We start from the raw sequence: 27,886 nt of genomic DNA, 5'->3' as shown, positions 1-27,886 counted from the left end.
TGGAAAATGGAGGTTTTTGAGATAGGAGCTGAAGGAATACGGTACAGTCAGGGCCCCCCCTCAAGGCTGCCCGCAAGGGCTCCCGAGGGCTGAGGGTGCTCTGTTGCTGGAGTAGTCAAAAGACAGTCTTCCAGCGTCCCGCCCCCTCCCCTCCCCGACATTCTTGCTGCCAAATGAAATCTGGCAGCTTCTGAAAATAGCTCAGCGCTGCAGCAGGCACTCTGCCCGCCCTTCAGCAGGCTGGCAAGCAGCTGGGGGTGGCCACTGTGGGCAGACGCTGGCACACGCGGGGCGTGGGTGGGTGTCACACACACAGTGCACTGAGGAGGCAGAGCTGGGAGCATGGGGCAGCTGCCATCCCTTGGTTCCTCTGACCTTTCCACACCTGGAGTCAGCCTGGCACATTTGGCAAGCCTGAAGCACACTCTCCAGTAGGGGTGAAGTCACTGGTGAGCAGTTGCCCTTGGGCCACTTTTATCCACTCATGGAGATAAACAGAAACTCAGGAACAAGAGGAAAACGCTAAAATGGTGTTTATTAATATCTGGAGGTAAAACCCAGTAACGTCCTATCTGCTGTGGTCTCGGGTTTCCCAACCAGAGAGGTGTCAGGAACCAAGAACCAGGCTGGGTGTTAGGCACTTGTCAGGCCCATACCAGGCCCTCAGCACCCTAAGGATATCCTGGGCAGTGTAGGGATATTTAAGCCCAGACCAGTGAGAAAGTGACCCTCTCTGCTCCAATTCAGGCTGAAGCCAGGACCAGACCTTCTAAGCACCTCTCAGCAGCCCTCCACCACCTCGGGTCTGACCTGGAGTATAGAAAGAGACCCCTGATTAATGGGGGCCCTCTGAACCCTGCCCCCAGTCATCTACTTTCACAAAAAATATACTAAGAGATATCCCCTTCCATAACCAGGTTAGAGGATGAACCGTTAGGGTTTTCCTGCCAGGGATGCAATAAGCAGGTAGGGGCTGAAGAACTGTACTGGCTTTTGTCACAGTGACATTTCCAAAGTAGAAAAGGGTTAAAAATACCTTCCACCCTCAGCTGAGATGAGAGAGCACTCTGGGTAAGGGGTAGTAACAAGATGACTGGGCCCAGAACTGTGGAGAGAAAGCTCAAGGGCCCTGTGGGATGGGGTTGCAGCAAGACAGGCCCACCTAGGGAGGCAGGCAGACTGGACCTTATGACCTCAGGAAGAGGAAGGACTTGAGAAGTACAAGCCAAGTGAGGGAGACACGCCTCCCCAAGAAGACAGAGGCAATCCTCAATTGCCCTTCTTCCTCCCTAACTCACTCACTTAGCATTCATAGATAGCAACGTCCCTGGTCACCATGGCAACCAAAGGCCAGAAACCTTTCTCAAGGCCTTACCCATCTGCAGGGGTGGGGGTGGGGGTGTGGTCTTCATAGTAGAAGGAAGCCCAGACACAGTTCCCAGTGGCCTAAAAAGCTGAGGCCATGCCCCAGTGCTGACACAGCTGTTACTCCAGCCAAAGGTGCTGTCACTGCCACAGGTAGCCCCCTAGCCCCCAGACTCTGGCCTCATTGGCCAAGACCCTAAAAGAGGCTTGGAGTCAGGGTCCCCCATCCTGAAGTTCAAAGTGATGAATTAACACACAATAAAATAATCATTTTGTTTAAAAAACGACCCTGTGCCCTCCGGCTCAGGGCCTCAGTGCTTTCCAGTCTCCCCCAGGCTGAGAAGGCAGGCTCCTCCAAAGTCCCACGAGCTACTGGTTGTTGCAGCCCTGTGAGGTCAAGGAGCTGCCTGCCTGCTTCTTTCTCCGCTTGTTGAGGAGTCGGTTGTTGGAGGTCTTCAGGTCCTTGATCTTCACCTGGTCATAATCTACTCGCATGGTTGCCAGGGCACTAGTCATCTCCTCCTGGGGACAGATAGAGGGTGGGTGACCAGGCAGTACTGACCTCAAGCGCTGCCAGCCTCCATCCTGGGCAGCACCTTAATAATGCCTGAGATGGCGGTAACCTTTACTGCCCAAGTACCTACTGTGTGCCCAGCATTGGGCCCTTCCTCCCAGATATAATCCTCAGTACAGAAAAAGGCACAGAAAGGGGCTACACCAAAAGCAAGTAGGACAGGGCTGCAGCAATGTCACCTGCTCAGAACCATAAGCTCTGCAGAGGACACTGTCCTGCTGGAGGACACTGGATACCCGGGACATGAGGGCCTGAAGGTTGTGCCCCAGGAGCCCCAGCAACTGCCCTAATGCTCAAACCTGGCCCCTCCTGAGTCTAAAACCAGGCTGAACACCCTTCTAAATGTTGTCACCAAAGGGGTTTATGACCAAAGCCCTTCCACTGAGCCCCTGGCCCAAAGCCTCTTTCATTGAGGGAGCATCACCCTGAACGGGGTAGTGTGGCCCAATGTTCTGAGTGTCATGGTGGAACTGTTGGTGCAGTCATCATCCCTCTGCTCCAGGTGTGGGGGAGGGGCCTGAGTAGCCATCACCCTGGAGCTGCAGCCCTGTGAAGGAGTCCCTATTTCCAAAACCCTGTGGGGAGACTGAGGCCAAATCCACCCACCTTGACTTCATCCCAATGGTCTTTGTCCTCTTGCAGCACTCGGGCCGTGTGGAGTGGTGTCTGCGGCACCACCATGGATTGCTGGAAGGAGTCCAAGTCATAGATTAGAACCTGGGACAACAGTGGCTCCCCCGACCAGAGCCCTTTCTTCTATTTTCAGATGAACCTGAAAGAGTTTGTCTGGAGCAGTGGCATAGTCAGGCTGAAGTTGCAGTGGCAAAGTCAGGCTCCAGAGCAACCCCTTCCTGCTGACAGCCACACCCTGGCTCACCACCCTGGCTGCTATGGCACAAGGAGGCACTCACGTTGATCCAGGGATGGTTCATGAACTGTGTGATGGTCAGCCTCTCTGTGGGGTCTGTCTTCAGCAGGAGGCGAATGAGCTGCTTGGCTGGGGAAGAGGGGGAGTGGTGAGGTGGCAGAATTCCTCAGAGCAGTCTCCCCACAGTCCCCCACAGACCACAAGCTCTACAGGGGTAGATGCCACATGTGCTCCTGAATTCCTAACTCACAGAAGCAGTGAGCTAACTACTTGTTTTAAGCCACCAAGTGCGGGGGTTTGCTAAGCAGCAATAGATAACTAGTACAGGCAGACTTGTTTGTGGTCCCCAAAAAGGGAAAGTATGAATGAGGGACAGGCATAAGGGGGAGCTTTGAGGAGGCAAGTTTTGTACCCATTTATAGAGACTAAAGTTGAGAAGAGTAGATGACTGGCCTGGGGTCACATAGTGAAGAGGCAGGATTTGAATACAGGTAGTTTAAGTTTAATAACAACATAGTGACCCCCAGAATGAAGGCCAGGTGGGGCAAGCTAAGGTAAAAAGGTTCACTCACCATCTTCGGAGACCTCTGACCACTCAGGTTTGGGGAAGCCATACTGGCCCAGGCGGATCCTCCTCTTCATCCCTGGGGAGATGGCCTGGCCGGTGTTGGAGTAGAAGGGCGGGAAGCCACATAGGCTGGGGGAGGAGGGAGGTGATTTGGCACAGGTGTTGGGGGCAGTCTCAGGGTGGGCCCCTTCTCCACCCCCAGTCCCTGACTGGGGAGGCCGGCGGCCAGATCTCTGGACTCCGGGGCATGTGCCCTAGGCATGGGGAGGCCTTCAAGCAGCCTGAAGGAGGGGTATCCCTTGACCAAAAGGGAAGGGCAGCCTGCAAGAGTAGTAACCCACTTAAGCCCCTCACCAAGCAATGGAGGGGTAAGAAGTGGCACTGGGGGCACATAGTGGAGGGTGAGAGGTACAGGAAGCGGAGGTGGCGGTACTCACAGGATGTACATGATGACGCCCAGGGACCACATGTCACATGACTTGTCATACTTCTCTGGACCTAGGACCTCAGGGGCTACCGGGGCAGAGGGCACAAGAAGATTCTCAGCCCCAAGAGTCTTGGAGCCCAGGTGGAAACCTGGAGCCTGGGCAAGATGGGGAGAGGTGCCCGGGTTGGGGGTGGGGCAAGCAGACTGGTGTCTGGCACCTTCAGGGAAGGAGCATGTGTGCGAAGTTGAGGGGGGGAAACAACTCCCAGCAAGAAAAGAAAAAAACACCTGCTTTTAGTCTGGTCTGTAAGCAATGCTAACCCTCTAGTTCCTTCAGGCCTTGAGCCCCTCTGCTGGTCTCAGAAGGCCAGTATGGGGTCTGAAAGGGTCTTGCCATAGGCAAGAGGGCCTCAGCCCCCCATGGCCCTGGGTTCCTTGCCTGCCTGAACGCACAGGTCATGGGGAAAGAGAAGCTGGAGTAGGGCTCTGGGTTCCACTGCCGGCTTGGCTACCACCCCATGGCGCTTTGGTCTTCCTGTCTGTTCAATAAGGTAGGTAGGCCAGAAGATCTCTTGCTTAAATTACTGCAGAATATATCCGGAAAACACTATGCCGTTTCAGCTTTCTGGGGACTTCCCACCCCCTAAGTAGCTTTCTCCGAAGGCCTCTCCTGGCTCCCTTCTCCTGAGGGAGAAAAGCCTTCAGTCAAGCGAGTCATCACCCTGCTCTCAAGGGACACTTTCAGCAAGGGTGTTTCTAGATCTGGGAGCTGCCCATTCACAGGGAACTCACAGGGGAGTTTTTCCAGGAAGCTTGTGTATGTGCACACCCCTGGGTCCCACCCAGGCCCCGGCCTAAGGGACCTTCTCCCACAGGCAAAAGGCTGGTGCCCTGTATCCCTCTAATGTAGGTGGAAGGACCTGCCCACTTTCTGAATATGAATCCCAGGAAGATTAAAAACTAGAGAAAAACAACCACGGTTGGGCTCCGTCCCAAGCTGATGGCAGCCTTTTATCACGTATATATTTAGAGCTGCTGTGATGTCATTCAGCTCACAGGCCACAGTCAGAATTTTCCTGGATCTATTTTCAAAAGCAGAAGCTCAAGTTTGGGAGAATATTTTTGCAGGCTCTGTGCACTCCCCCCTACACCCCCCACGTCACTGCCAGCATTCAGATAGAATTCTCCACCTCCTTCCTTACTGGGCTTTAACCCTTTGATTTCTGCAACTCACCAGCTGCCCCACACCACAGTGGTATCTGATGTGGGTCGGGAGGTATAAACCATGTCCCAAGGACTCACCCACATAATAGGGAGTATAGCAGGGAGTCCGTAGAGCATTTTGGGTAGTCTCCTTGGCAAAACCAAAGTCAGTGAGCTTCAGCACTGCATCTCTCTCCTTTGATGTGTACAGCAGGTTTTCAGGCTGGGTCAGAAAGAGAAAGCATTGGTCTAGAGTTAAGTACCAGGTGGAAGCTGAACCCCAAGGTGATCTTCAGCCAGGCTTCCTCCCTCCTTCAACCTAATGCAGGAGAAGCAGGAGCCATCTCATTAAAAAGACCTGAGCCTTGGCTAAATTGGAGAAGACCAAGGTGGCAGGGAGGTCACATCTCCATTTGCGGAGGAGAAAGTGAAGCAGGTGTTTAGCTGAGGCTGTGAATAACCAAGTGCCTCAGAGAACCAGGGGCAGGACCTTCTAAGCAGAGTTGGTGATGTCATGAAAAGACAAAATGAGGCCTCTGGGGGAAGGCAGCTCATTTGGCACTGTACATCCTATAGCCAGCTTAGAATGAGCCAGCAGAATAGCCCCACCCAAGGATGCCCAAGGAGAAGTCCCCCTCTGCTTAGACTCCAGGGGCAGTCCTTCCTGGTAGAAGAGCAGAGAGGACTGAGGGATGAGGGCAGAGGGGAGGTCTGTATGGAGGAAGTGGTCCTGAAGCTGGCTTTTAATGAATGGGTAGAATCTAGGCCCATGGAGAGCGGTAGGAGGGAGCCCCCAAAAACAGCAGGGGTAGAAGGGTGTGGCATTGGATGAAGTTTTGATTTGAAGTCAATGGAAGTTATTTCCCAGGTTCTTTTTGAGATGGTTTGACTTTTGCGTGGAATGAAAATAGGAAAGCAGGTTTAGTCTACACAAGAGAATCGCCTTTGAAGAAAGCAATTTTCTCCCCTTAGGAAAAAAGGAAGCCAGGGCCAGAATAAAGCGAGGATTCAGAAGGTGAGTCTGCTGTAGTTGCCTGTGTATCTGAAATCAAAGGACAACTATATGACTCAGTGGTATTCATCCAGAAGAAGGACCTGATGCAGCAGCTGGACCTTCAGTATTACCTCTGCCCAGAATTGAAGGAAATAAGCAGGAAGGAGGGAAGGGGACCATGCTCTAGGCCGGACAGAGGCCCAGGAGTTGCAGATTCTGCTGTGATGCTGACTGGCATGTATGTATAAGCATGTGTGCTCACACGTGTGTGCATGAGTCTTATGTGGGCTGCCTCAGTTTGCATTTCATCCATCTGATCCTGATGACCTTCCTGGATAGGAATTTGGAAAGCTGAGACTCCAAAACATCACTCAAGCTTATCTACTAACGGGGTAAGAAAGACCAGCAACTGGGACTATCTCTGCTCCTTCATCCAGTGCCCAGCAAGTGGCTTCTCCCCTTTAAATGATGGTAGAGGGGTTAGTACTATTGCGACTATGGCTGTTATTTCAGAGCTGCTCCAACATGTCAGGCAGCCCCGACCTAAGGCCAGGTACACTGCATGTTCATAAAAATTCTTGATGAATAAACAAATGAATGAATGTATCCCATGCAATAACTGCATGGCCTCACTTTCCCCCATCTGTAAAATGAGACAAGGCTGGATGAGGATTAAATGAGATGTGAGTCAGGGCCTACTGGCTTGACAAAGACACTCAGTTGTACTTATTGCTACTAGAATCACACATGTTTGAAGCAAATAAGACTACAGCAGGGTAAGTATGCTTCTCCATGGGAGAAGAGGCTAAGAACAGGCTGGGCCAGAGGACAGAGGCCTTGAATGCCAACCAAGGAACTTCATCTCCATCCAGTGGATGCTGGGAGCCATCAGTGGTTATGGATAGATTCCTTCCTTTCCCCTCAAACTGGATCCTGGAGCCTCACCTTGACATCTCGGTGGGCAATGTTCTGGCTGTGCAAGAACTGGATAGCCGTGCCAATATCCCGCATGATCTCTGCAGCTTCTGCACAGAGAGAGGAGGTCAGGGATGCCAGTCAAAGGTCAGATGGCCTGAAGGCTCTCAACCTTTCATGCCTCTCAGGCCAATACAAGATAGTAGCAGCAGTCCTCCCACCCAGGATCTGCATCCCATACCCCCACCCCAATCACCCTAGCTTCCTCTGGGGACGCCTCTACTTCACCTGGACCTCTTTCCTCAGGACGGGGCTATCTCCCCCCAGCTCAGAAGCTGGTTGGCTCCAATAGACCTCTACCTCAAGGCCAAGGAGAGTCCATCTCCAAGAACCTGTCACAAACTCACAGAATCCCTTGGAGGATGGATATCCCACCCTCTCTTGTCCGGGGAGATTGAGGCATAGAGAGGAACAGGGCCTCACTTAGCATCACACAACTCTGGTCCATCCATACCAGCCCAAATCCTTGCAATGGTCCAGCAGCAGGAACATACCTCTCTCAGTGAAAGCCTGGTCACCACGCTCTTGAATCCTGCTGAACAACTCACCACCTTCCATGCTATAAGAGAAGGTGACTATGTTGGGAGGGAAACAATCAGGTATCAACTTGCCCCTGCCCCAAATCATGGGCCCAGGTCTCAGGCCCAACTGTTCTTCCCATGGGAACAGTCACTGTCAACCTCCCTATGCAGAACCTGTGGCATGGTGGACTGTGGGCTTGAATGCGCTGAACTGAACTGTTAGAACTAAGGAGGGTGGGGGCTCAGATCCTTGCCAGGTGTTCCCACTGACACTATTTCCACCTGGCTGAGGCTTGGACAGCCGCACCCCCATGCAAGCCTCAGTTTCCCAAAATGTGGAATGAGATGTCAATATCATCAACATGACCAGTTTTCTGAGTCTCTACTATGTGCTGAGCCCTGCACAACCCCTTTGTGTACACTGCTACATGACCTAGGACTGGCCCCTTCATCTCTCTGTAGCTCAGTTTCCTATTTTATAAAACAGGGATTATAACACTAACTTCACAGAATTGTAAAGAGCATGTAGAGAAGAGCCAAGCTCAGGGTGAGAGCTATATTAAGATCTTTCTCTACATTTTACATGTGAATTACAGAGATTCAGCTGCCCAAGGTCACACAGCTAGCGAGCGGCAGAGCCAGGATCTGTCCCTGAAATCTGACTTAAGAACTGGCTAACCTGAAAGACAGACATGGAAGAACAGGAGGCATAGACCCAGGGCCCAGAGTCTGAGGAATATTAGGGCTGAGCCACAATGCTAGTGGAGAAACCCAGGTGGAGAAGGCTGCTGGCTCCTGGTTCTAAGCCCTAGTCACTCAGCATCGAGGGGGCCACAGGAACAAGAGGGTAGGAAGGAGAAAGCCAAGGGAACTATGCATGTCCTACTTTCCCGTTAGTGTCCTCTCCCCTACATTCTCTGGCAGCTCTTTCAACCCCTCTTCACAGAGCAGAATTCACACCCCAGGAAGCCATATCAGAGCCCCTGAAGTTTCCTTCACCCCTGTGGGATGTACTCCATGGGCAGGACTGGCAGCTGCCCCCTCCACTACCATTCAGGGGCTGGGGTGCCTCCTGGGCCACTAACTGAAGAATGGAGAGAGCCCCAGAAGAATGGTGAGGAGCCTAGGGGGCACAGGAGTCTTCCTGAGGTGCCAAGGTAGGGTGGGTCTGCTTACCATTCCATGACGATGAGGAGACAGCGCTTGCCGTGGTGCATGTTCTCATAGACGTCCAGGATGCGCACAATGTGGGGGCCACCCGAGGCCTGCCAGTGGTGGTCCACCTCCTGCCGGGCCTTGGGACTGTCATATAGGAGCTGAGGGCAGTGGGCACAGAATGTGTCAGGCTCACAGCCAACCTCCCCAGCAGCCAACCAGATAATGCTGCTTTGCAGACAAGGCCAGTTGAGCTCAGAGAGGTCTGTGCTGGGCCCAAAATCATGCAGCTTAGAAGGGGCAGAATGGATTCAAGTCCAGGTTTCCCAGCCTTGGGGCCAGTGAGCCTCAGACCTGATAGAGCATCTAGAGCATCAGCTTCAGGCAGTCTGGCTGGTAGCTCAATGAGAGCCTGCGAGAGAAGGGAAGGCCAGGGAAGCCCCAATTCTCTTCTCAGGGGCAACAAGGGAAGTAGTTTTGTAGTCCCACCAGCTGTGGGACCCAGTTCAGGGGCCACATATCCCTTGAGCCTCATTTTTACGATGGGGTGAAACAGTGGCAAACAGGATTGGGAACTGTACATGTAAAGTGCACGGGATGGCACCTGGCACATAGCAGGACACTCCCCTACGGTCCTCCTCCTGCACCTCTAGGGGAAACAACATAGAGGAGGGTGCCAGAGGAAGGGCTGGGGAGAAGGAAGGGTGCCCTGCAGACCTCAGCATGACCAGAAGATTGCTGAAACATAAGGGAAGGCTTCCTGTAGGGGGTGCTGAGGGCTGTGTCTGCCAGTTCATCCCATCAAGGAGCCAGGCCCTGAGTGGAGGGAGTCAACACCATGCTCCTCCTGCAGAAGTGAGGGTAATTAAAACTTCAAGTTCTCTGGGAGTGGGTACAGAAATACAACTGTCACCACCAAGAAAACTGCTTCTAAAATGAGTTGCTTGGTCACGACCACCCAGTCAGTCCCCAGCTTCTGAGGGATTTTGCAGCTTCCCAGGAGGTGCTATGCAGGGCCGGGGTGGCAGTGCTGCCTTCACTGATGGCAGGTTGGGGTTGCCTCAAGGTAACCAGGCTAGAACCTACAGACCACAGCATGAGGGGTGTAGACCCAGAGATAGTCCGGGGTCAGGAAGGAGTGGGAGAGGTGACAGCCAGAGTGGTATGATTTGGGTTTGAGACTGAATTCCTTCAATGACGTGGTGTGACCTCAGGCAAATATTCACAGCACCAAGCCACAGCCCACAGCTCTGTAAAATAGAGTAATAACAGACTCATCCCCACAGGATGCATCACAGCAAAGCAGGCATCAGGTAGGCGGGCGTCAGGCTCCTCGCTCAGGTTTAACTCAGCCCTGGGCTACAGCTGCCAAATATAAGGCGAATCATAGGAAATGAGCAAGCGCTGCAGTGGTCCAGCTGCGAGGCGGTGTAGGAGGAAGAGAAGCCAGCATGGGGGGGCTCAGGATGGGGGAAGCAGGGACAAACCATTCCCAACAGAGCTGCTCACCCAAGGCTAGCCATGTTTGTTTCCTAGTTGAGCACAGCTGAGGAGCACAGTTGATGCCCAGACTGGGGCTTCAAACCCGCTGCACCCTGCTGGGCAGCTACAGGACCCTGGGCTGCCCGGGCCTTGGGCCTTCACTTCCTCCTCTGAAGGTAGGGAAAGCCAGGGCACCTTGCAGGGCAGGCTCCAGGGCCAGGCTTTCCAGGCAAAGGTAATATGGGGCGGGGCAGTATCTGGGGGCAGGGCGGGAGTGGTGAGGGAAGTGGTAGGTTCCACATCTGCTACCCCTATGCTTATCCTCTGCTTCTGGAGCACTACCAGCCACTATCCTAGGCTGGGAACGGAGGGAGATGGACAGTTCTGGGGTCCCTGCTCCATTACCCAGTCCAGACTGCGACTGCAAGTGTACACAGAGGCTGCTGTACACATACACCCCCAGCCTAGAAACCATAGATCCCTTGCTCCTGTTGCATTTGCCTCCCAAACACTCCTCAGTGCCCACACATTTCTGAAGACCAGCTTCTTGCTCACAGTGCTGGGGGCAGAGAGGCTTATTTCCCCTCACTCACTGTACCAGCTGGTCCCCACCATGTCCTAGGTGTCTCTAGCCAGGGGTAGCCCAGTCTGTAGCTGCAGCACCCATGATAGACTACTCTCCCTCCCTGCTCTGTCTTCTCTGCACCCTTTTTTCTGTTTTGTTCCTTAAGCCTTCTCCCTCTCCTCAGCCCCTGTTCTTCCCTAGTCTGACTTGACCATGTCCTGTTGGGGGCCGCAGGCTGGCTCCTGAATGCCTTCTTCACTTTGTCCTGCTCCAGCTTCTTAACGTTGCATTAAAGTCCTCTCTCTTCTCATAAAATCCCAAGACCACACAACTGGAAGGCTTTTGGTGGGGTCTCAGCCCCATCTCTCAGTCTCTCTGACCCTTCTTCACCTGTGCCCCTGCACTCTAAATCCAACCCCTACCCTTCTCCAGATAAAAGGCTCCTCCTCCCCCGGCATCCAGGGCTGGCCCTGCTCTCCCACCTCATTTCCTGCTACCCTGGCCCAAAAACACTGTTCTAACCAGAATGATGTGCTCTGGTCCCAAAGAGATTTTGGTCTCTCAAGTCTCTCTGCCCAGGCCACGTGCACCCTTGCCCTGTCTCCTCCATTGGGGCACCTCCTGTTTGAGGAACATTCTGAGCTCAGATCAGATGTCTCCTTCTCTGGAAGACTTTCCTCCCAGCACCTCCCTGATTGTTTTTCCTACGTACTTCTTGTGAGACTGGAAGCAGCTTGAGGGTAGAAGTGGGTCAGGTTAACCTGGTGTCCTCAGCTGGGGTCTAGCAGTAAACACTAGGCCCCTGAACGAAAAGGATGGGAGGATGGGCATGGGGCTGGAAGGAGACAGGAGGCATGGAGGGAGAGGAGGAGGAAGATGGCCTCGTGGCCTGGGCCAGCACTCTGGATTTTGCTGAGGCGGAGGAGCAGGTGGAGCTGCCTGGAGTTGGAGACACTTAACGCCTCCCACCATACTCAATGCATGAGCAGGAACCCATTCCCCGTACCAATTTAAATAGCTCTTCTCTGAGTGCAAGGTCCTGAGGACAGACACAGGTGCAGGCAGAGGGCTGTTCACAGAACACACAATATTTGCCCCCACTGGCCTCTCTGTAGGGCAGATCACAGGGGCCAAAGTCTTGACCTCGCCCCACTCAGACCCAGCTGCCAAGAAATCACTCTTATCTCTCAAGTTGACCTTGAACATGGCCCCAAATCTCTGAGAGCCTCAGTTTCCTCATCTTTCTTCTCCGAAGCTAGAGTCTTATTTTCCCCTCAGTGTCACCCCCCAGAAGCCCTCCCTGCGTGCCCTCTCTAAAAAGGGCCTCAAGGGCCCCTTTTTCTCCCTTTACCCTGTATTTCTCTTTCGATCTATGCCATGTTTATTGAGGAATACTTTACAGGCTGCTAACATCACAGGCCTCAAGAGTCCAGTGCAATGAGTTTCGACTACTGTACACACCCCTATGACCCACACGCCCATCATCATAGAAAACACTTTCAGCTCCCCAGAAAGCTCCCGCGTCATCACCCTTTTTCCCTCCCCTACAGCACTTGCTTATAACCTACAATTAGCTTGTTCTTTTGATAACTCTTTAAGCAAACACACACATATAGATATTGTACTTTCAATGTGCCTGGCTGTGTTCTGAGCACTTTACAAATATTAGGAAGAAAGGACTTCATTATCCCCATTCTTCAGCTGAGGCACAGAGCAGGGAAGGGACTGGTCCCAGATCAGTCAGCTGTTCCCCAACCCAGGCCATCACCACGCTGCCTCTCACGTCAGACCGTGGGCTCACCAGGGCAGGGCCAGTCTCTCTGGTCACCTCTAGGTCCCAGCACTGGGACATGGGGTCTGGCACAGTGGCTCAGATGGTATTTATAGATCTAACGAACAACTCTATAAAGTGTGGATGAGGGGAAGAAACCCTCACAACCCATCATAAATACAGAATAAGATTAAACTGAGGAGGATCCGGGAAGACTCGCCAAATGAGAGACATGACAACCTAGCCAAGCCTGCTGCCCGCTGGATAACTCACCCACCCTCTGGAAAGCCAGACTTTACCTCCTCTTCCAGGGACCCCGCCCTGAATGCTCAGCTCAAGGCCAGGGCTACAAGTTGGCTTCACTCATGCAGGTAGAGGACACCAAATGCCCTTCATAAAAGATGTCCCCATCATCCCAGCATGGGACCGAGCATGTGGCTAGGAGACAGGAGGCCTCGGCTATACTTCTACTCTCACTATGACCTTGGTCCTGGCCTTTGTCTCTCTGGACTTCTGTTTTCTCATTGTTAAGCTGTAGGGTTTAGGCTAGATTAAGGGGGTGGGGAGGGAACCTCTGGACAGGGGCTCCTTGCAAAGTACCTACTATCGCCATATCCCCACATCATGTCCTGCATGAAGCAGCCCTGGGTCTCCAAGAAGCTCCTATCCAAGTGTCTGAACCTGATGGGAGTCACCTGGTATGCTGGTCCCCAGGCACAGCTGGGAGAAGGTGGGCTGACCTGAAACCCCAACCCTTATACCCCACTCCCACCCTACATCCCCTGGACAAGCCCCCGTCCCCAGGGGTCTGCCGAAGCTGGAGAGTCTAGAGGCGGTCCAAGGTTCTAGCTACTGCCTGACGGTGCCCTCCCCCTCATCACCAGTGAGCTGGAGCCCTGGCTCTGCCCTAAGGACGGGGGCTTCTGGCTGCACTGCCGGCACGGGCCCACTAGAGTTAGACAGGCGTCAAATGACATTTCATTGAACAAATGACACTGCTCTGACCTCAGGCTTTGAAGTGGTTTCTACTTCTCCCCTCATTCTCCTTACCCACCCTAGCACCCCAAGCGAGATGGCTGAGACCCCTGCCAACACCACTGGATAACAGACCCCAGCCAAGGTGGTGGGGAAAAGGGTCCATGTCCCAGACAGACATCTGCCTGCACCTCACCAGCATCACCAGGTGGAATGGGAGCCCCAGAACTGGTCTGATTGTCTCACTCCCTCTATTCTATGCCCTTCCCATCCATGGCAGGATTTACGTGAAGGTGGAGGAATTACTGACTTCAGGAACTGGGAAAACAACAACAGCATTTGCCCATTTGAAAAACAATTTGCAGTTTACAAAACATTCTCCTTTCCCTTATCTCATGGGAATACTGGTGCCACCCTGTGAGGCAAGCAGGGTGGGGACCATCAGCCCCAATTTACAGATTGAGGCCAGAGAGGATCCAGGAGGATGAAGTCATTGCCCTGGGGCACCCGGCTCGGAGTATGGCAAGGCAGCAACCAGGAGGAGGACAGCACTTGACAGAGAACATCCAGACAACTCCTCCCTGAGGGAAATGAGAGGAGGGGGTGGCCCCAAGCTGGAGATGGACAGGACAGGTCAAAACCACTGCTTGCACAAGACTCGGGAAACTTGTTCTGAAATAAATGCATGCATAGATGTATGGGTGTATGCAAGAGCAGGGGTATGTGTCCGGGGGTGGGGATGGGGTGGAGTATGTGTACATGGGAACATGGTACATGTGAACATGGTACATGTATGTAGAGGGCTGCATGCATGGGTGTGTATCGATGTAAGGGATATAGGGGTGAGGGATTTTAACCATGGGTATGCATATGTCTCCAGCCCCTGCAATGTTGCCTTTGAACCCCCCAGGGAGGGGGACCCATTCATCTGTTCATTTATTCACCCAGTATTTTCTATTTCTCTGAATTGCCTCTCTGAAAGGCACAAGAGGAACCCAAGAAAGACTAGGGGTCTTGCTGACACAACTCAACCAGTTACAGTCTTGCCCAGGCAGGTAAACAAGCCCAGACTCCTCTGCTCAGACGGCCTCTCCCGCTAAGGTCCCATCACCTTTTGCCCAGGGCTATAAAAAGACTGTCCTCTGTCTTCTTAGAGCCTCAAAATGAGCTGGGATGTCAATGTTGATAAAGACACAGCCTTGGGACCTGCTCCCAACACCATTCTCCAATCACTTCCCCGCTCAGGGAGGGTGATGTAGCCAGAACCATAAGCCAACCTCCTCTGCCCTCCAACCTCCACATTCCCAGTCAATTAACCTGCAGCCCTGGCCAAGCTACTCTGTAGACTGTGCTGGAACACCCACTCCTTCCGGGGGAAGGGAGCTGGTTTGCAATCTTTCCCATCAGTGAGGCAGTAGCAAATTAGGGAACATGAACTGTGGATTTCACAAAACCCACAGCCTGAGAGACATCAGCCCTGAAATAAAGAGAAGCTCCTGGAGACAATTGATCCCCCACCCCACCCCATACCTTTTCTACTCCATGGGCCACCACAAGGCCCATTATTCCCATATGCCCTGATCATGGACAACAGAATTTCTGGAATTTTATAATTCTAAGATATGGTAGAGGCCAAATAAAATTTTAAAAAATGTCAGATTCTCTTTAGAATGAAAAGAAAGATAAAATGTACTAGAAAGCCAATTAAGTGCATAACTACGATTGAATACAAATTTTAATTCTGAGTTTCTTAGAAGTCTTGGCAAAAAAGGAAACCAGGTAGGGTTTTGCTGCTTTTTATCACCCATGAAGACAGAAGCACAGACATTCATTGAACTTTTTCCAAAATCAAACTCTAAAAGAGATTTAGCAGCAGAACATACATGAGGGGAAAAGCTAACATTCTGGCAACATCTTCAACAGTAATTTCATGAAAGATACAGAAAGATTAAAGCGAACATATCTAATATGGGTCCCCCACAAAGACTGAGGCCACCACATGGCACTGAATTTGGCACACCAAGATATTATTTTACCAGGTCCTTTAATTTCTTGGGGTTCCAGCTTTGTTCTGTGCCAGCGGATGGAGAGAAGAGGGGCAGGAAGAACTGACGTGTCCCCCCAACACCTTTTCTGCCATCTTATGGGTCTCATACCAGCTTTAGGGCAGGGCATGCTGAAATGCCCAAGAGCAGCATTTCTGGGCTGTGGATGAAACTGCAGTGCACGTGCTCAGGAGGCAGGACGAACAGGGTTAGAGAAAAACACAGGTCTGCAACTCATTTTTAATTTGTTTTGGGAAACCCCTATTCTCGACAGAGGGAGGTTATGGGTAAAAAAAGTACCCAGAACCTACCATACTCCCAATCTTTGACAGGAGTTTTCAACTAAGCCATATCTAAGATCCCTTCTGGCTCCCAGCTATGTGGTAATTCAGGATTATTTTCCCTTGGGGGACATGCTTCTAATTTTTTTTTTTTTTTTTAAGGCATGTTTTATTTATTTATTTATTTGTTTGTTTGTTTGTTCGTTTATACATGCACTGGGTACAGTCAGAAGCACGGGAGGGTGAGAGAATTCACCAGAGCCAGAGCAGGGGCAGAGCAGGCAGAAGGACCGAAGTACACTGCTGAGGGGAGCAGCGGGCGGCAGGAGAGGTCTGCGCGCCATGTGGGACCCTCCTCCGGTGGCCGGGGAGCAGCCGGGGATCGAACCGGCGCGGCAGAGGCCGCGGGCAGCTTCGCAACCCAGCGCTCAACCGCTGCGCCACCGGGGAAGCCCCATGCTTCTAATTTTATGAGACACCACTGGAAGAGCAGGATTCATTTTATAGTCAGTTGTTGAGACCACCCCTGCCACGTACTTGGCACCAACGAAGGTTGTGAACATTCTTCACCTAGGCCCCAAGCCAGCCAGGGTGACTTGCTGGCTGTTGTGCTCATCCAGGGCAGAGCACAGAACCACAGCCTGGGAGCAGATGTCAGGGGAGGGAAGTTCAGGGTTCAGAAGCAGGAATTTCCTTCTTCAGGCCTCAGTATCTTCCTTTTAAAGCCAGAGTCATCTCCCCACCTCCACCCTCCCTCTCACTGCAAGGGCACAGGTGCTATTTGAAGAGCTGCTGGTAGTGTCAAATGTAACTTTTTAGCCACAGTTTCAAATTAGAGCCTCAGATTTGTGCCATTATTCTCTCACACACTCATTTTCCCAGCTTTAGTAGCTCATTAAGGGAGCTAATGGAACCAATTTTACAGCTATGGATTAGTTGGCCTCAAGCCAGAGAGCTCACTTCATTAAGTTCAGACCAGATCCTGCCCTCTCTGTCATCCTGCCCATTTACCTCTCCTCCTAAGTCCCAGGAAGGTCAGCTCACGTGGTATCACTAACCCCAAATGCTCAGGCCACAGCTGGATGCTCAGGACTGATAGAGCAAGGTCAGTGTTCGTGGCCCCTTCCCTCCCACTGGTACTTTGTCAGTGCTGTGCTGGCCACAGGGCTGGGTCAGACATCAGTTCCAGTGGTGCTCACCTGAGAACCAGTGTCCTCTTTTTAGCTGTGGGGAAACTGATTCTGAGAATTTAAGTGACTTGCCCAAAGTCACACAGCTGGATCGTGGGCTTCAAGACTTAAACTCAGACCTGTTGGCTTCTAGGCAGTGGGGACCATGCCGATAGCTCCTTAGCCTCCTGTATCTGCAGTCACAGGGCCTGGAAGGGCTCTTTTCTGTGTCACACAGTTTATGTGAGTCCGGAAGTCCTTTGGGCACCAGAATTCAAACTTTATCCAGGGAGACCTGCCCATTTTACAGATCCCATTCTGACTCCTACAAATCTTTGCTAGCCCTGCCTGGGGGTCAGGTCTAGGGCTGGGGCTGGTACTGCTGTCATAGGCACTGTCTTCAAGAATTTGGGGATCTGTTTTTGAGTTACTGCTGATTAGATTACTAATCTAATTAGATTACTAATCTAATTACAGATTAGATTACTAATCTGTTTTTGAGTTACTGCTGCTTGATGAAGGTGTAGGCCCATAGGAAACTGTTCCTGTCTCCTCTTTCCCTCTCCTTTCTTTGCAGAGCTAGAAACTTGCAAACCAGACAGATTGGGGAAGGCCCGCTCCTCCAGAGCGAACCTAGGAACAAGGAGGGCCCCAAACAGCTGCTCTCCTTCCAGGTCAAGGCCTAGTGTTGGGGGTGCAGCCTTATTGCGCTGGGGGTGCAGCCCAGGGCCTCTCTGACCCCCTTATACCAGAGTGCCGGGAAGGAAGGAATAGCTGTGCCTCCAACCCTGTTCTTCCCAGGAAGCCCTGCAGACAGGAGAGCCAGCACACATTTTGAAATTGTCATATCTCAGGAACACAAGATTCCTTCAATTTGCTAAATTTTGGTGGCCTCAGCCTGCTTCCCAGCAGCCCCAGACTACCTAGAAATAGATAGAAGGACCAGGTCTAGGGACTGGTGGAGAGAGACCTGCTTCCAAAAAGAGAGAACTGAGCTCGGCTCAAAGGCAGGGAGGGAGAGGGGGCAGGGGCACATAATGCTAGTTGGAGCAGGCTCCATACCCGGGGTCCCAGGACAGGGTCCACTCACTACAAAGACCCAGCTCTGGCCACAAGGCTTCAGGTCAGACAGACCTCCGATACCAGACCCAGACCTAGAGACCAGTTCCATCCTCCACTGTCCTGTGGCTTCGGACAGTTCAACCTCTGGGTCTCACTGGCCTACTCTGGAAAATGCAGACAACACCAGGCCCGTGTTCCCAAGTGGCTGTAATGGTGGCATGAGCACACAACAGAACTCAGGCTAGCACAGTGCCAAGTACATCCTGCAGGTATTGGGGCGACTGCATTATCAGCTATATAACTGGTGAAACATTACTTCTATGATAATATAAAAATAGGACTGGAAAATTTTAGCAAGCACAAGTGTTTTGTTCTAATCTCAGAAATAATGTCCCCTCAACGATCCCTGCTCATGAAGAGGCACACCTCAGGCATGGAATCCGTGTTCCCAGTTGGCCAGTTATGCCACAGTGATACCTGAATAGCCAGCACAGGGCTACAGAGGGCAGTGCCCACCCTCCCTAAGCAGTGTGTGACCAGGCCAAGCAAGCCACGCCCAGGGAGCCCCTGCTGAGCTACATATCAGACCATGCCTCTGGCCAGTGCTAGAGAGAGGGGGTCAAACACCTTCTAGCTCTTAGAAGAATGACAGCTGGTTTCACTCCCCGGAAACCACAAAGATGACAAAGAAATAAGAAGTGGGGGCCTGGGAGGATGGACTGGACCAGTCTCAGAGGCAAGGCACAGAGACCCTAGAGAAGCTTCTGACTCCATCCCTCCCCACCCCCCAGACTTGCTCTTCCTGACGTCAACATGTTATCTGCTCCACAGCTCTCCCACTTCCTTTGCCTTCATCCATGTCCCTGCAGCTCCCCACACAGGCCTGGGTGAGCTCAGGCAGCCATCAGCCTACTCAGGCTTCTCCTAGGGGACACAGGGGCACTGGCTATCTAGGCTTCCAGCCTCCCTGGCCTTTAGCCCCAGGCCCCAACTCCCTGTCCTGATCATGTTAAATTAAAGGGCTCCCAAGATTTCAATACCCAGCTAGCTCCTGGGAAGCTTTCCTGGTCTCTAATAATAGACATAAGGAAGGGGAAGAAAGCCCAGCCCTCTGGGAGACCAGGGTGGCAGCCTGGCAGCACTGTGGGACACCGCTGCTGAGGAAGTTGGCTACAGTGACTCATCACCACTTAGACCTCCCTAGGATAAAGACACGCCACATGTTCAGCCTGACTCAAAGATCTAGCTGGTCCACAAAGCACAGTGCAGAGGGTCTTCAGACCTGAGTCATAACCCCTAAGCTCCTGCCCTTAGGAGAACACAGACCACCGATGAGTGCCCCCTCTGGCAGCACACCATCAGTAGATGCAAGCTTAGGTGAGGCAAGTTGGGGCAACCTGTAGCCAACCTCCACCCCCCTACTTATAACAGCAGCCCCAGAAGGAGGCAAGGTGGCCCTACCTCCTTCCTGCTTCCCTGGCACTGCCTACAGCCACTGCCCATCAAAAGCCACCAGAGGGGCTCTTGTCAAGGAGAGCCAGCTCTTTTACCATACAGATAGTCGGACTGTACTCTGGTGGAGGGACCAGGCTGAGACTGGCACAGGAGGGATGGCTGAGAGTTGACTGCCAGATGATCTAGGGCTCCAGCCCAGCCTGGACAAGTCCCTGCTGTGTCACCATGCATAAGTTACTTGGCTTTTCTGAACTGCAGTCTCTCCATCCACGACATGGAGTGATAAAATCCACTTATAAATTCTATTGTGCTCGTGCCTGGCATACAGGAAGCACCCAAGGAAAAATGGGTACTCTTATCTTCATCCCCAACCTCTGTCCCCCGACCATGACACTGCCTGCCAGAGAGCACAGGAAACACCTGCCAGTCCCTCTGCCAGATCCTGAGAAGGGGCTTGTTAATGTTGGGGGAGCAGCTACAGAACAAGCTATGAGTCTCTCATAAAGACTGAACCCTTAAGAATGGGGTGACGGGTGTGGCCGACCAAGGCCCAGTCCCCTCACACCTCTGAATATAGCCTCCAAGTTTCCCTGAGGTGAGAGGGTCAAGTGTAGGGTACAGGACAGAGTCAGCTGCTCTGGGGTGCTCACCCAACTAGTGGGGGCCATGCACATTCAGTTTTGCCCTTTGTAAAATAAAGGCCAGTTGCACCTTACATCTTCAGACATCCCAGCTTTTCCACAGGCTTTTCTGGCTGGCTCTGAGGTCGCATCACAGGTCAGACCAGAGCCTCACTTCTTCCCAACCTCAGTCAGGGAACCCTTGGGAGTCATAATGCTCCTGGCCCTGCACTGTGTGTCCCAAGCAAAATTCTCAGACCACTGAGCCATAAAAGGAGAGCAGACAGCAGGGGCAGCAGCCATACCCCACAGGGCACTCCTCAGGTTACGGCTTGACCCAAATGCTCCTGACTCCACTGCTCTGGCTGCCAAGGCCCAGCACCTGGTCAAGACCGCCAGCAAGAGAGGACAATGAATAGCATGGGTATAGTCAGGTGTTTCTCCTTCCTGCTCCACCCCCAGACTACCCAGGGTTGGGGGGACTTGCAGAGTGACCAGGATGAACCCCCAGTACCTGGCTAGCTCCCATCTGTTATCCACATGCCCTCGGCCTGCCAGGCTGCAGAGAAGGCCCAGCCAAGCTGAAACCCATGAGGTAGATATTGAGTGGCAAGACCTGAGAGAGGGAAGATGGAGTGACAACAGGTAAAACAGAGCTGGGAAAGAAGAAATGAGAGGAGCAAGGAGGCAGAGACGACAAAGCACCATAAAGAGAAAGCAGCAAAGAGAAGGCCCATGTGTAAAGAGAAAGTCAACCCTAATACCAAACACACACACACAGACACGAATCAACATTCTCAGAATTTCCAGCATGTCCAGTGCTGAAAAGGCTTCCTAGGGCACCTTGTTCCCCCCAACAGAGGCCTCATACTCCTGCTCTAAGTAAAACCCTCTCAGTTCCCATACAGCAAGATTTTAATCACAGTTGCATAGGACCTAATCCACTCAGTTCCAAAAGGCAGGAGGTTGGGGTAGAAGCCCAGACCCCGGAGCTCCCTTGCTGCCCAGCAAGGGGCTGGCTTCCCCAAATGCAGTGGGAGTCCAAGCACTGGTCCCCATACAGGCCAATAATGTATCACCAAAAAAATAAAAAGGCACCCAGACCACCCCAAATGAGAGTTCCACCCTCTGAGAGTACATGCTGGCCTATGCTACCTCAGAGCAGGAACATTGGGATAATTATGGCCAACAAGGCTGCATCCTGCCCCCCATCATATCTTCAAACCCAGGGTGCAAACCACACTACAAAGACGATGGTTTTGCAAAGAATTCTGAAACTACCTTTTGTCCAAGGTCACTTGCAGAGAATGCAGGAGGATTTCATCGAACAAATGGAAGCAACGGCAGTAGAACCAGTGTTTTCCTGGGAATACATGGGACTCCGTAGGAAACATGGTCTCGTTGCCATGAGAGCAGCGGCCCCACCTACCCAGGAAGGCCTTGCTGCATGCAGCACTCTTACCCTGACGGCACAGGTGTGCTGGAAATGCCCCTGGCCTAGGGATGACCACCATCCTCAGTCCCTGCCTGGTGGCCATCACCTTCAGACACAAGGAAGCCAGTCACCAGGTTGGGACCAAAGGGGTGCTGAAGAGCCAGAGATGCTCTAAGCGATCTCCCATGATGATACCCCAAGGAGGCCCTGGAGAGGAAGACAAGGGATCCAAGTAGGAAAACAGCTTCTCCAGCACAAACCTCAGCAGAGACACAACAGAAATCTGTTGTCATGGAGACCAGACCCTTCCCCCACAGCCTGAACTGAATAATGACAGCCCAGGGAACCTAGAAGTGCTTGCAACACCCCCAGTAATAGTGTTCCACAGGGCCCTGGTGATGCCATGAAAGCAAGCTCTGGAGGAAGGCAGGAGATTGAGGCATGGAAGACAGACAGAGACTTCTGTTAGGGTGAGGTGTAAATCTTAGCTGTGGGCAAACAGAGAGGAAGAGTCATCACTGATTTTTTTTCTTCTTGTCCTTCAATGCCCTACACAAACATGTCTTCTTCAAGAATCCACCCATCCCTCCCTGGTTCCCCAGGGTTTGTCTGGGTTTGGGCCCCACTGAGATCAGCCACATCCTGCAAGTCAGGAAGTGGTACTCCAGAGCAGGTCTGAGCTCTCCAAACCAGCTGGTCACGCCTATGCCCTCCTTCGTCCTCCACATCCTTCTCAGACTAGAGAAACTGCCAGTCTCTTTCAGGAAGTTTCCCCTACCCCAACCTAGACAGTTTCCTCTTGCTCACTTGCTAACCTGACCTCCTGCCTGTGGACTCTGGACTCTGTGGGACTGGGCTTATCTGAGACTCACAGGCTGGGGGCAAACCACACAACTTTTCTGAGGTGGCCCCAGAGTCATCACAGTCCTTGTATGCTGGCCTAGTGGGGCCTCCTCCTGTCCCCTCACAGGCATAGAATCCCGTACAGTACGGCAGGCTGAGCAGAGGGGCAAACATCAGCAGCATCACTTAAGGCCCAGCTGTGGCTGCCAGGGCTGACGATGCCAGTATCCTTCCAGAGACCAAGTCTAAAAGACCCTCTGACATCCCCAACGACTTGCATGAGGCGTGGAATGACTAAAGTGCTAAGACTCAGGCATCAAACCGCCTAGGTTCATCTCTACCCCTGATGCACCTTGGGCAAGTCTCATTTTGAGACTTTCTGAACATCAGTGTCTTCATAATAATGGCGGTTAGGTAAGATTGCACATGTTGTGCATTGGGAACAGGACCTGCCAGACAGTTAGCAATTTAAGAGAGTATTAGAATCCATAACACCAAGGCTGAAGCCTGGAGAGCTGGTATGTTTCTGGATGAGATGGGAAAAGAAACTGGAAGTCCCAGCAGAGGGGATCCTGACAGTAGGCCAGGAAGACAGCTTCTAAAGCTGTGAGCGAGGCCAGCTGGGCAGGGTGTGAAACCTCTCAAAATAACCTACTTCTTAGAAACTCCACACTGCATTTTCTGGAGGATCCCCGGGATCCTCATTTAAAAAGCAAATTGCTCACCTTGACAATTCAGAAGGCTCCAGCAGTGTGGTACATGGGAGCTCCTCAGATTCTTCCTTTTCAGGAGAGGGGCAACCAGGAGAAAAGCTGGGGTGCAATCAAACCATTGCTGGGGTTTCCTTTGTATAGGTCTTCCAGGCCCTCCACAAGCCTCCTGATTATTGACTTAGTTACAAGTAGCCCTGTGGAGGCTGATCTGACAGGTCTGGAGATAAGAGGGTGTGGCAGCTGACAAATGAGAAAGTACCTGGCCTCGATGGCAGCCCCACCCAACCTCAAATCCAGCTCATAGCACCAGCTCTGACAGGCCAGCCCAGCCTGTGCAGCAATGCAGGGATCTCCTGGCATACGGACGCAGCACCCCCCCAGTTCATGCACCTTGACTAAGAAGGGAAAAGGAGACACTGGGAGCCCCAGTGGTCAGAGGGAAGGACCCTCAGTTTCTAAAGCCCAGAGAGCAGGGGAGGAAGACAGCTACCTCTCCAGTCATGAGCAAAATCCTGCTTTCTCTTCAAGGCTTTTATTGTTTTTATTTACTTAAGTGCCATGATCACTTCTGCCTGCCAGTGAGCCAAGGAGCACAAGTGTGCTGGGTAGGAAGACATGAGGGAAGGATTCTGGCCTCTGCTACATCCCCCCCTCCCCCCATAAGGGTGGGGTGACTGGTAGGGAACAGGTCTAAAGGTGCCCAGTTTAAGAGAAGCTGAGGGGTGTCATCAGGCAGTTATGTCTGAGTGAAAACAGTCCCCTGCCCCCATACTTGGCAGACAGTTCAATTCCTGCCAAGGGGACAGCAGCTAGTGCTTAGGGTGGAATGCAAAGCGGATGACTCCAGAGGTGGCAGAAGCTAGCCTTGGGAGGGAGCTGCTGAGTGTGAACAAAGCCAAGATAGACCAAGTCCGTGGTCAAGAGTTTGAGGGAAAGGAAGAGGCCTGCTCTCTGAAAAAGAGAAACCTGATCCTTTAGGGCCCCCATACAAACGCAATAGCTACAGGGAAAACAACCATAGCTCTTGTTTTATGAGTGCCTGCTGCATTCCCAGTTTCATTCTAAACAGTATCTGCCATTTGGGCACGAGAACTGAGGAGTGAGGCCAGGGGACTCAGTCTGGACCACCAAGAATGGCAGAGATGACCCGAGCAAGTCCAGGCTACAAGATGAGGGCAGGCCGACAGGGAACCTAGGGTGTAGGTCAGGATAGACAGAACTCAGGGCCTCTACCTAAGCTAACCTGGGGCAATTGGGGTGAGAGCTGGGCAGAAAGAGAGCTGATACCAGCTCATGAACTAGGTGAGCTACCAGGACCCAGACCTATGTGCTGAGGTCCCCAGGTGCTGGCCTTCCTGGGCAGGGGAAAAGGAGAATGGGCAAAAACATGAAGGTATTGGGGTGGTGCCATAGCTAATCCATGTTCCCTTTGAGGACCAACTTAAAGCCAGGTCCTGAAAGTCCCAAGCCAGTAGCCATAACCATGTTCACCCTTAAGGTCTAATGAGGTACAGTAGGGGAATCTGTTCTAGGACTAGTTCCCAGTCTAGAACAAAGAAAGCATTGAAGCCCTAGATTCAAGAGGAGATGCTTTGGAAGTTGTTGCAATCTGAAGTTCTCCCGAGTCACTTGTCAGATACTGAAGCTATGGGGAAGGGCCTAAGCCTAGCCCTACTTAAAGCTGGTGTTGCCCAGGCCCACAAACTCTGGCCTCCCACTCCATCGTTGCCTTGCTCACGGCATTTGCAGCACCATGGGGCTGATCAGAGCTCACAGAGCCACACTTGGTATTAAGATGAGGTTCTCTGGCTTCAGCTGCCCATCACCCACCCAGACTGTCCCCTGGACCTAGCACAGGGGAAAGGGCTAAAATGATGCTGAGGGAGTGGTGAAGAGTCTCACGTCTACTTCCTTTGTCCCATCCCCCCTCAAAAGAGCCACCTTTTCCTTGAATGACTCAGAGATTTCCCTGCCTGGGGCTCCAAAAGCCTCCCCCCTCCCACTCATGGGTTAGTAGGTAAGGAAGCTATGCCTGAGACTGAGCCTGACCAGCCCAGCCTTGAGCCTCCTCTGTCCCCATCCTCAGGATTGTCTCTGAGACCATCATAGGTAAATAACTTTCTCTCTCAGCCCTAATGCCCTTCCTTGGGAAAGACAAAGGCCCAGGTTCCTGCTCAGATACTTGCTGACCCTGTGCAGCCTCCCCAGGCCTGCATGAGTCCTTGCACCAATAACTATAAGTATCATCTTTTTCCAGATTCACACCAACCCCTTATCTATCCCCCTGAACAGGAGCAGAAACTTGGTTTCATGAGTCTAGGATCTAGTCTAAGGTCATGAAATTGAAAAACACAGGCCAGAGATTAGAACTATATCTGTAGAACTTAGCACTCAGGATCACAATTACAATCTCTATAAAATGGCAAGATTCTTTGTTATAGTCTAGCCTCCAAGAGTCACTCTTCTTGCCATGCTCTACCCACACAGATAGCCACTAGTACAAGCTGCAGTTGAGTAAAGTTCCCAGTGATGACAGATTCAAGGGATTCTGGGTATGGAGTGTGGTCTTGGGCTTAGAACTATGTGACTTAAGCCAGAACTGTGTGGCTAGATCAGTCACCCCCAGAACTCCTTGGATTCCACCTGTTAGAGATGTTTCAGTCAGGCTTCCAGGGAGCCTGTGATGTGACAGGGATATGTGACTAGCCCAGGAACCAGAGGGGGTCATGCTTGGAACAGAGCCTGCTACTTTTAAGATGAAGCCAATGATTCAGATGGCGCCAGTAGCAGCCTCTTGTCCCATGGGTGAGATGGGGATCAGCCTTGCCCACCATCTAGCCCTGAGAGGCTCCCAACACTACAGCCCAGGCAGGAAGGAACCACAGAGAAAGTAGCTCCACCCCAAGCCTTGGTGGACACTCAGTCTCAGGTGGAGGGAAACTTAGACCCATTCTAGTCAAAAGAGCTTCCAGGGAAGGGCAGCCAAGATGAATGAGGCCTCCCTTTTTGGGCCTGAACATGCAGGCACAGTCAGCACTCCAGAGTCAAGAGCCACTCCTAGCCTCTTCCGGGTAGAGCAGGCTCTAACCATTCTGACTCCACCTCTTGCTCCCTGGGAAGCAAGCTTAACTAGGTTAAGCCTTGGTTTCCCCATCTATAAAGGAGGAAGGACCAGGAGACTGCCCTTATAAGGGAATAAGAGGATGAAACGTGAAGCAGAACATAAAAAGCTTAGCAGGGGCGCAGGGAATATTCTGCACCCACAGACCTCTGCTGTGGGGCCCTCTTGGGCACCCACGTGGCAAAAAGGGTCACTGACCTTCAGAGCACACTTCTGTCCGGTGCGCAGGTGGAAACACTCCAGCACCTTGCCGTTCACACCCAGACCCAGCACTTGCTTGGACAACTGGTAGTCATCGGTCACTGCGTACTTCTTGGGCTCCCACCGCCCCCCAAGAGCTGGAGCGCCGGGAAAGCCAGGTCCGCAGGGTGCATCTGGCGGGGGCGCAGGGACGCCCTGTTCCTCCGCTGTCTCTCCATCCATGGCCCCCACGGGGCGCTCAGAGGTGCCCCCAGCCTGGCGCGTCCAGGGCCACCTGGGTGAGAGGGGAAGAATGAGTTCCACCCAGACTCCTCCAACACATCCCAGGTCGGGGCCCCGAGCCAGACTGGGCTGCGGGCCGCAGCCGGGGCTGAGAGTAGGAGGCAACTGCCTGAGAATACTGACGCGCGGCCGAGGGCGGTGGGCGGGCGCCCGGGTGGCAGCAAGTACAGATCGGGCACCTAGGAAGAGGGAAAGTGGCCCAGCGTGGAGTGGCCGTGAGGTGGCGGGCGCAGGAGGCGGAGAGGGCCCGGTGAGGGAGTACCTGGTGGCAGTACACCTGGCGGCGGCGCCGGCAAGGGGCAGGGGCGGCGGTCTCGGAAGCCCCGGGCCGCGAGCGCCCTAAGCCGAGAGCCGAGCCGCCCGTGGCCCACGTGACCGCTCCCCGCCCCGGAGCGTCCGGGACTTTGGGCAGGGCTCGGTCAGCCTTAAAGGGCCAGGCGGGCCCCAGCAGGCCCCGCCCCAGAGCCGGCTCAGAGCTGGGGGCGTGGCTTCCTGGGAGGCCGTAACCTCTTAGGCTCGCGGGACCCGGCGGGGAGACGCTTTCGCGCCAGAGCAAGCCCGACCCGTGTGGGCTGTGAGATCACCCGAGTCTCCCAGTGAGCTAGGAAATCAGAGCGCAGGAAGTCTTGTTTCCTTGGAGCCTCAGGTAGCCACTTGAGTTCGAGTGTTTTCTGGGCCCTCCAGAGTGGCTTGTGAGGCTTCCAGCTTCCTTAGCGGTGCCCACCGCCAGCGTACCTAAGTCTCAATTTTTGCAAAAATGAGGAGTGAAGTGGCATCTCTTTGTCATTCACATCTCTAGTCCCTGGAGGCTCCAGGCTTCTGTGCATCCACTGGTCATACCCTTGATTTACATTTCTTCTTGGGATACTGCACCTTTCACCAGATATCCTAAGTTCCCATTTGGTCAGATCCATCAAATTTTCGTTTTACTTTTGGTGTCATGTTTTAAGTCTCCCCCCCCCCTATACCCCCGTGACAGACATTCTCTACTAGCTTTGTGGTTTTTCCCTTCCACGTTAGGTCTCTGAGGCCATCTTAGATTAGCTTATGTATTCTGGGCTGGTTTTCTCATCACAGCTGTTAACAACTCTGATTTAATAGATGAGGAAACTGAGGTCCCCTTTGAGGAAACAACTTATCTAGAACCCCAGGGGGTGCAGCTATGTCCGAGGACAAACCCACACTACTCCTGCAACCCCTCCCTTCCAATCCCCAG

The 27,886-nt window shown here is 52.7% G+C and overlaps 1 protein-coding gene across 2 annotated transcripts; it reads right to left on the bottom strand.

Moving 5' to 3' along the window:
* Positions 1-490: 490 nt before the first annotated feature.
* On the bottom strand, positions 491-26,985 carry MAPKAPK3 (MAPK activated protein kinase 3). Of its 2 annotated transcripts, XM_037529812.2 has the most exons (12): positions 26,933-26,985; positions 26,386-26,662; positions 8,672-8,811; positions 7,469-7,533; positions 6,945-7,024; positions 5,105-5,228; positions 3,813-3,888; positions 3,380-3,504; positions 2,851-2,936; positions 2,546-2,626; positions 1,777-1,887; positions 491-810 (listed from the first exon to the last, which is right to left on the bottom strand). In XM_037529812.2, the coding sequence occupies exons 2-12, from the start codon at positions 26,608-26,610 to the stop codon at positions 781-783; spliced, it is 1,143 nt and encodes a 380-aa protein (XP_037385709.1). In that variant the 5' UTR covers positions 26,611-26,662; positions 26,933-26,985; the 3' UTR covers positions 491-780. The 2 variants fall into 2 exon arrangements, with proteins under 2 accessions (XP_037385709.1, XP_037385704.1); XM_037529807.2 differs by having other exon boundaries at positions 768-1,887.
* Positions 26,986-27,886: the final 901 nt, after the last annotated feature.

Source organism: Talpa occidentalis, unplaced genomic scaffold (genome assembly GCF_014898055.3).
Source record: "Talpa occidentalis isolate TD23 unplaced genomic scaffold, MPIMG_talOcc4v2.1 talOcc4.10, whole genome shotgun sequence".
Taxonomy (NCBI): domain Eukaryota; kingdom Metazoa; phylum Chordata; class Mammalia; order Eulipotyphla; family Talpidae; genus Talpa; species Talpa occidentalis.
Note: the sequence above shows the minus strand (reverse complement) of the source record. Positions and strands in the feature narration are given on the sequence as shown.

Bases quoted from the DNA above. Each gene is read 5' to 3' on its own strand.
- MAPKAPK3 (XM_037529807.2), bottom strand. From the start codon at position 26,610: ATGGATGGAGAGACAGCGGAGGAACAGGGCGTCCCTGCGCCCCCGCCA. The intron at 7,025-7,468 runs GTATGTTCCTGC...CTCTCTGTGCAG, and splicing joins CCAGGCTTTCACTGAGAGAG to AAGCTGCAGAGATCATGCGG. The intron at 5,229-6,944 runs GTGAGGCTCCAG...TTTCTGACCCAG, and splicing joins TTGCCCACCGAGATGTCAAG to CCTGAAAACCTGCTGTACAC.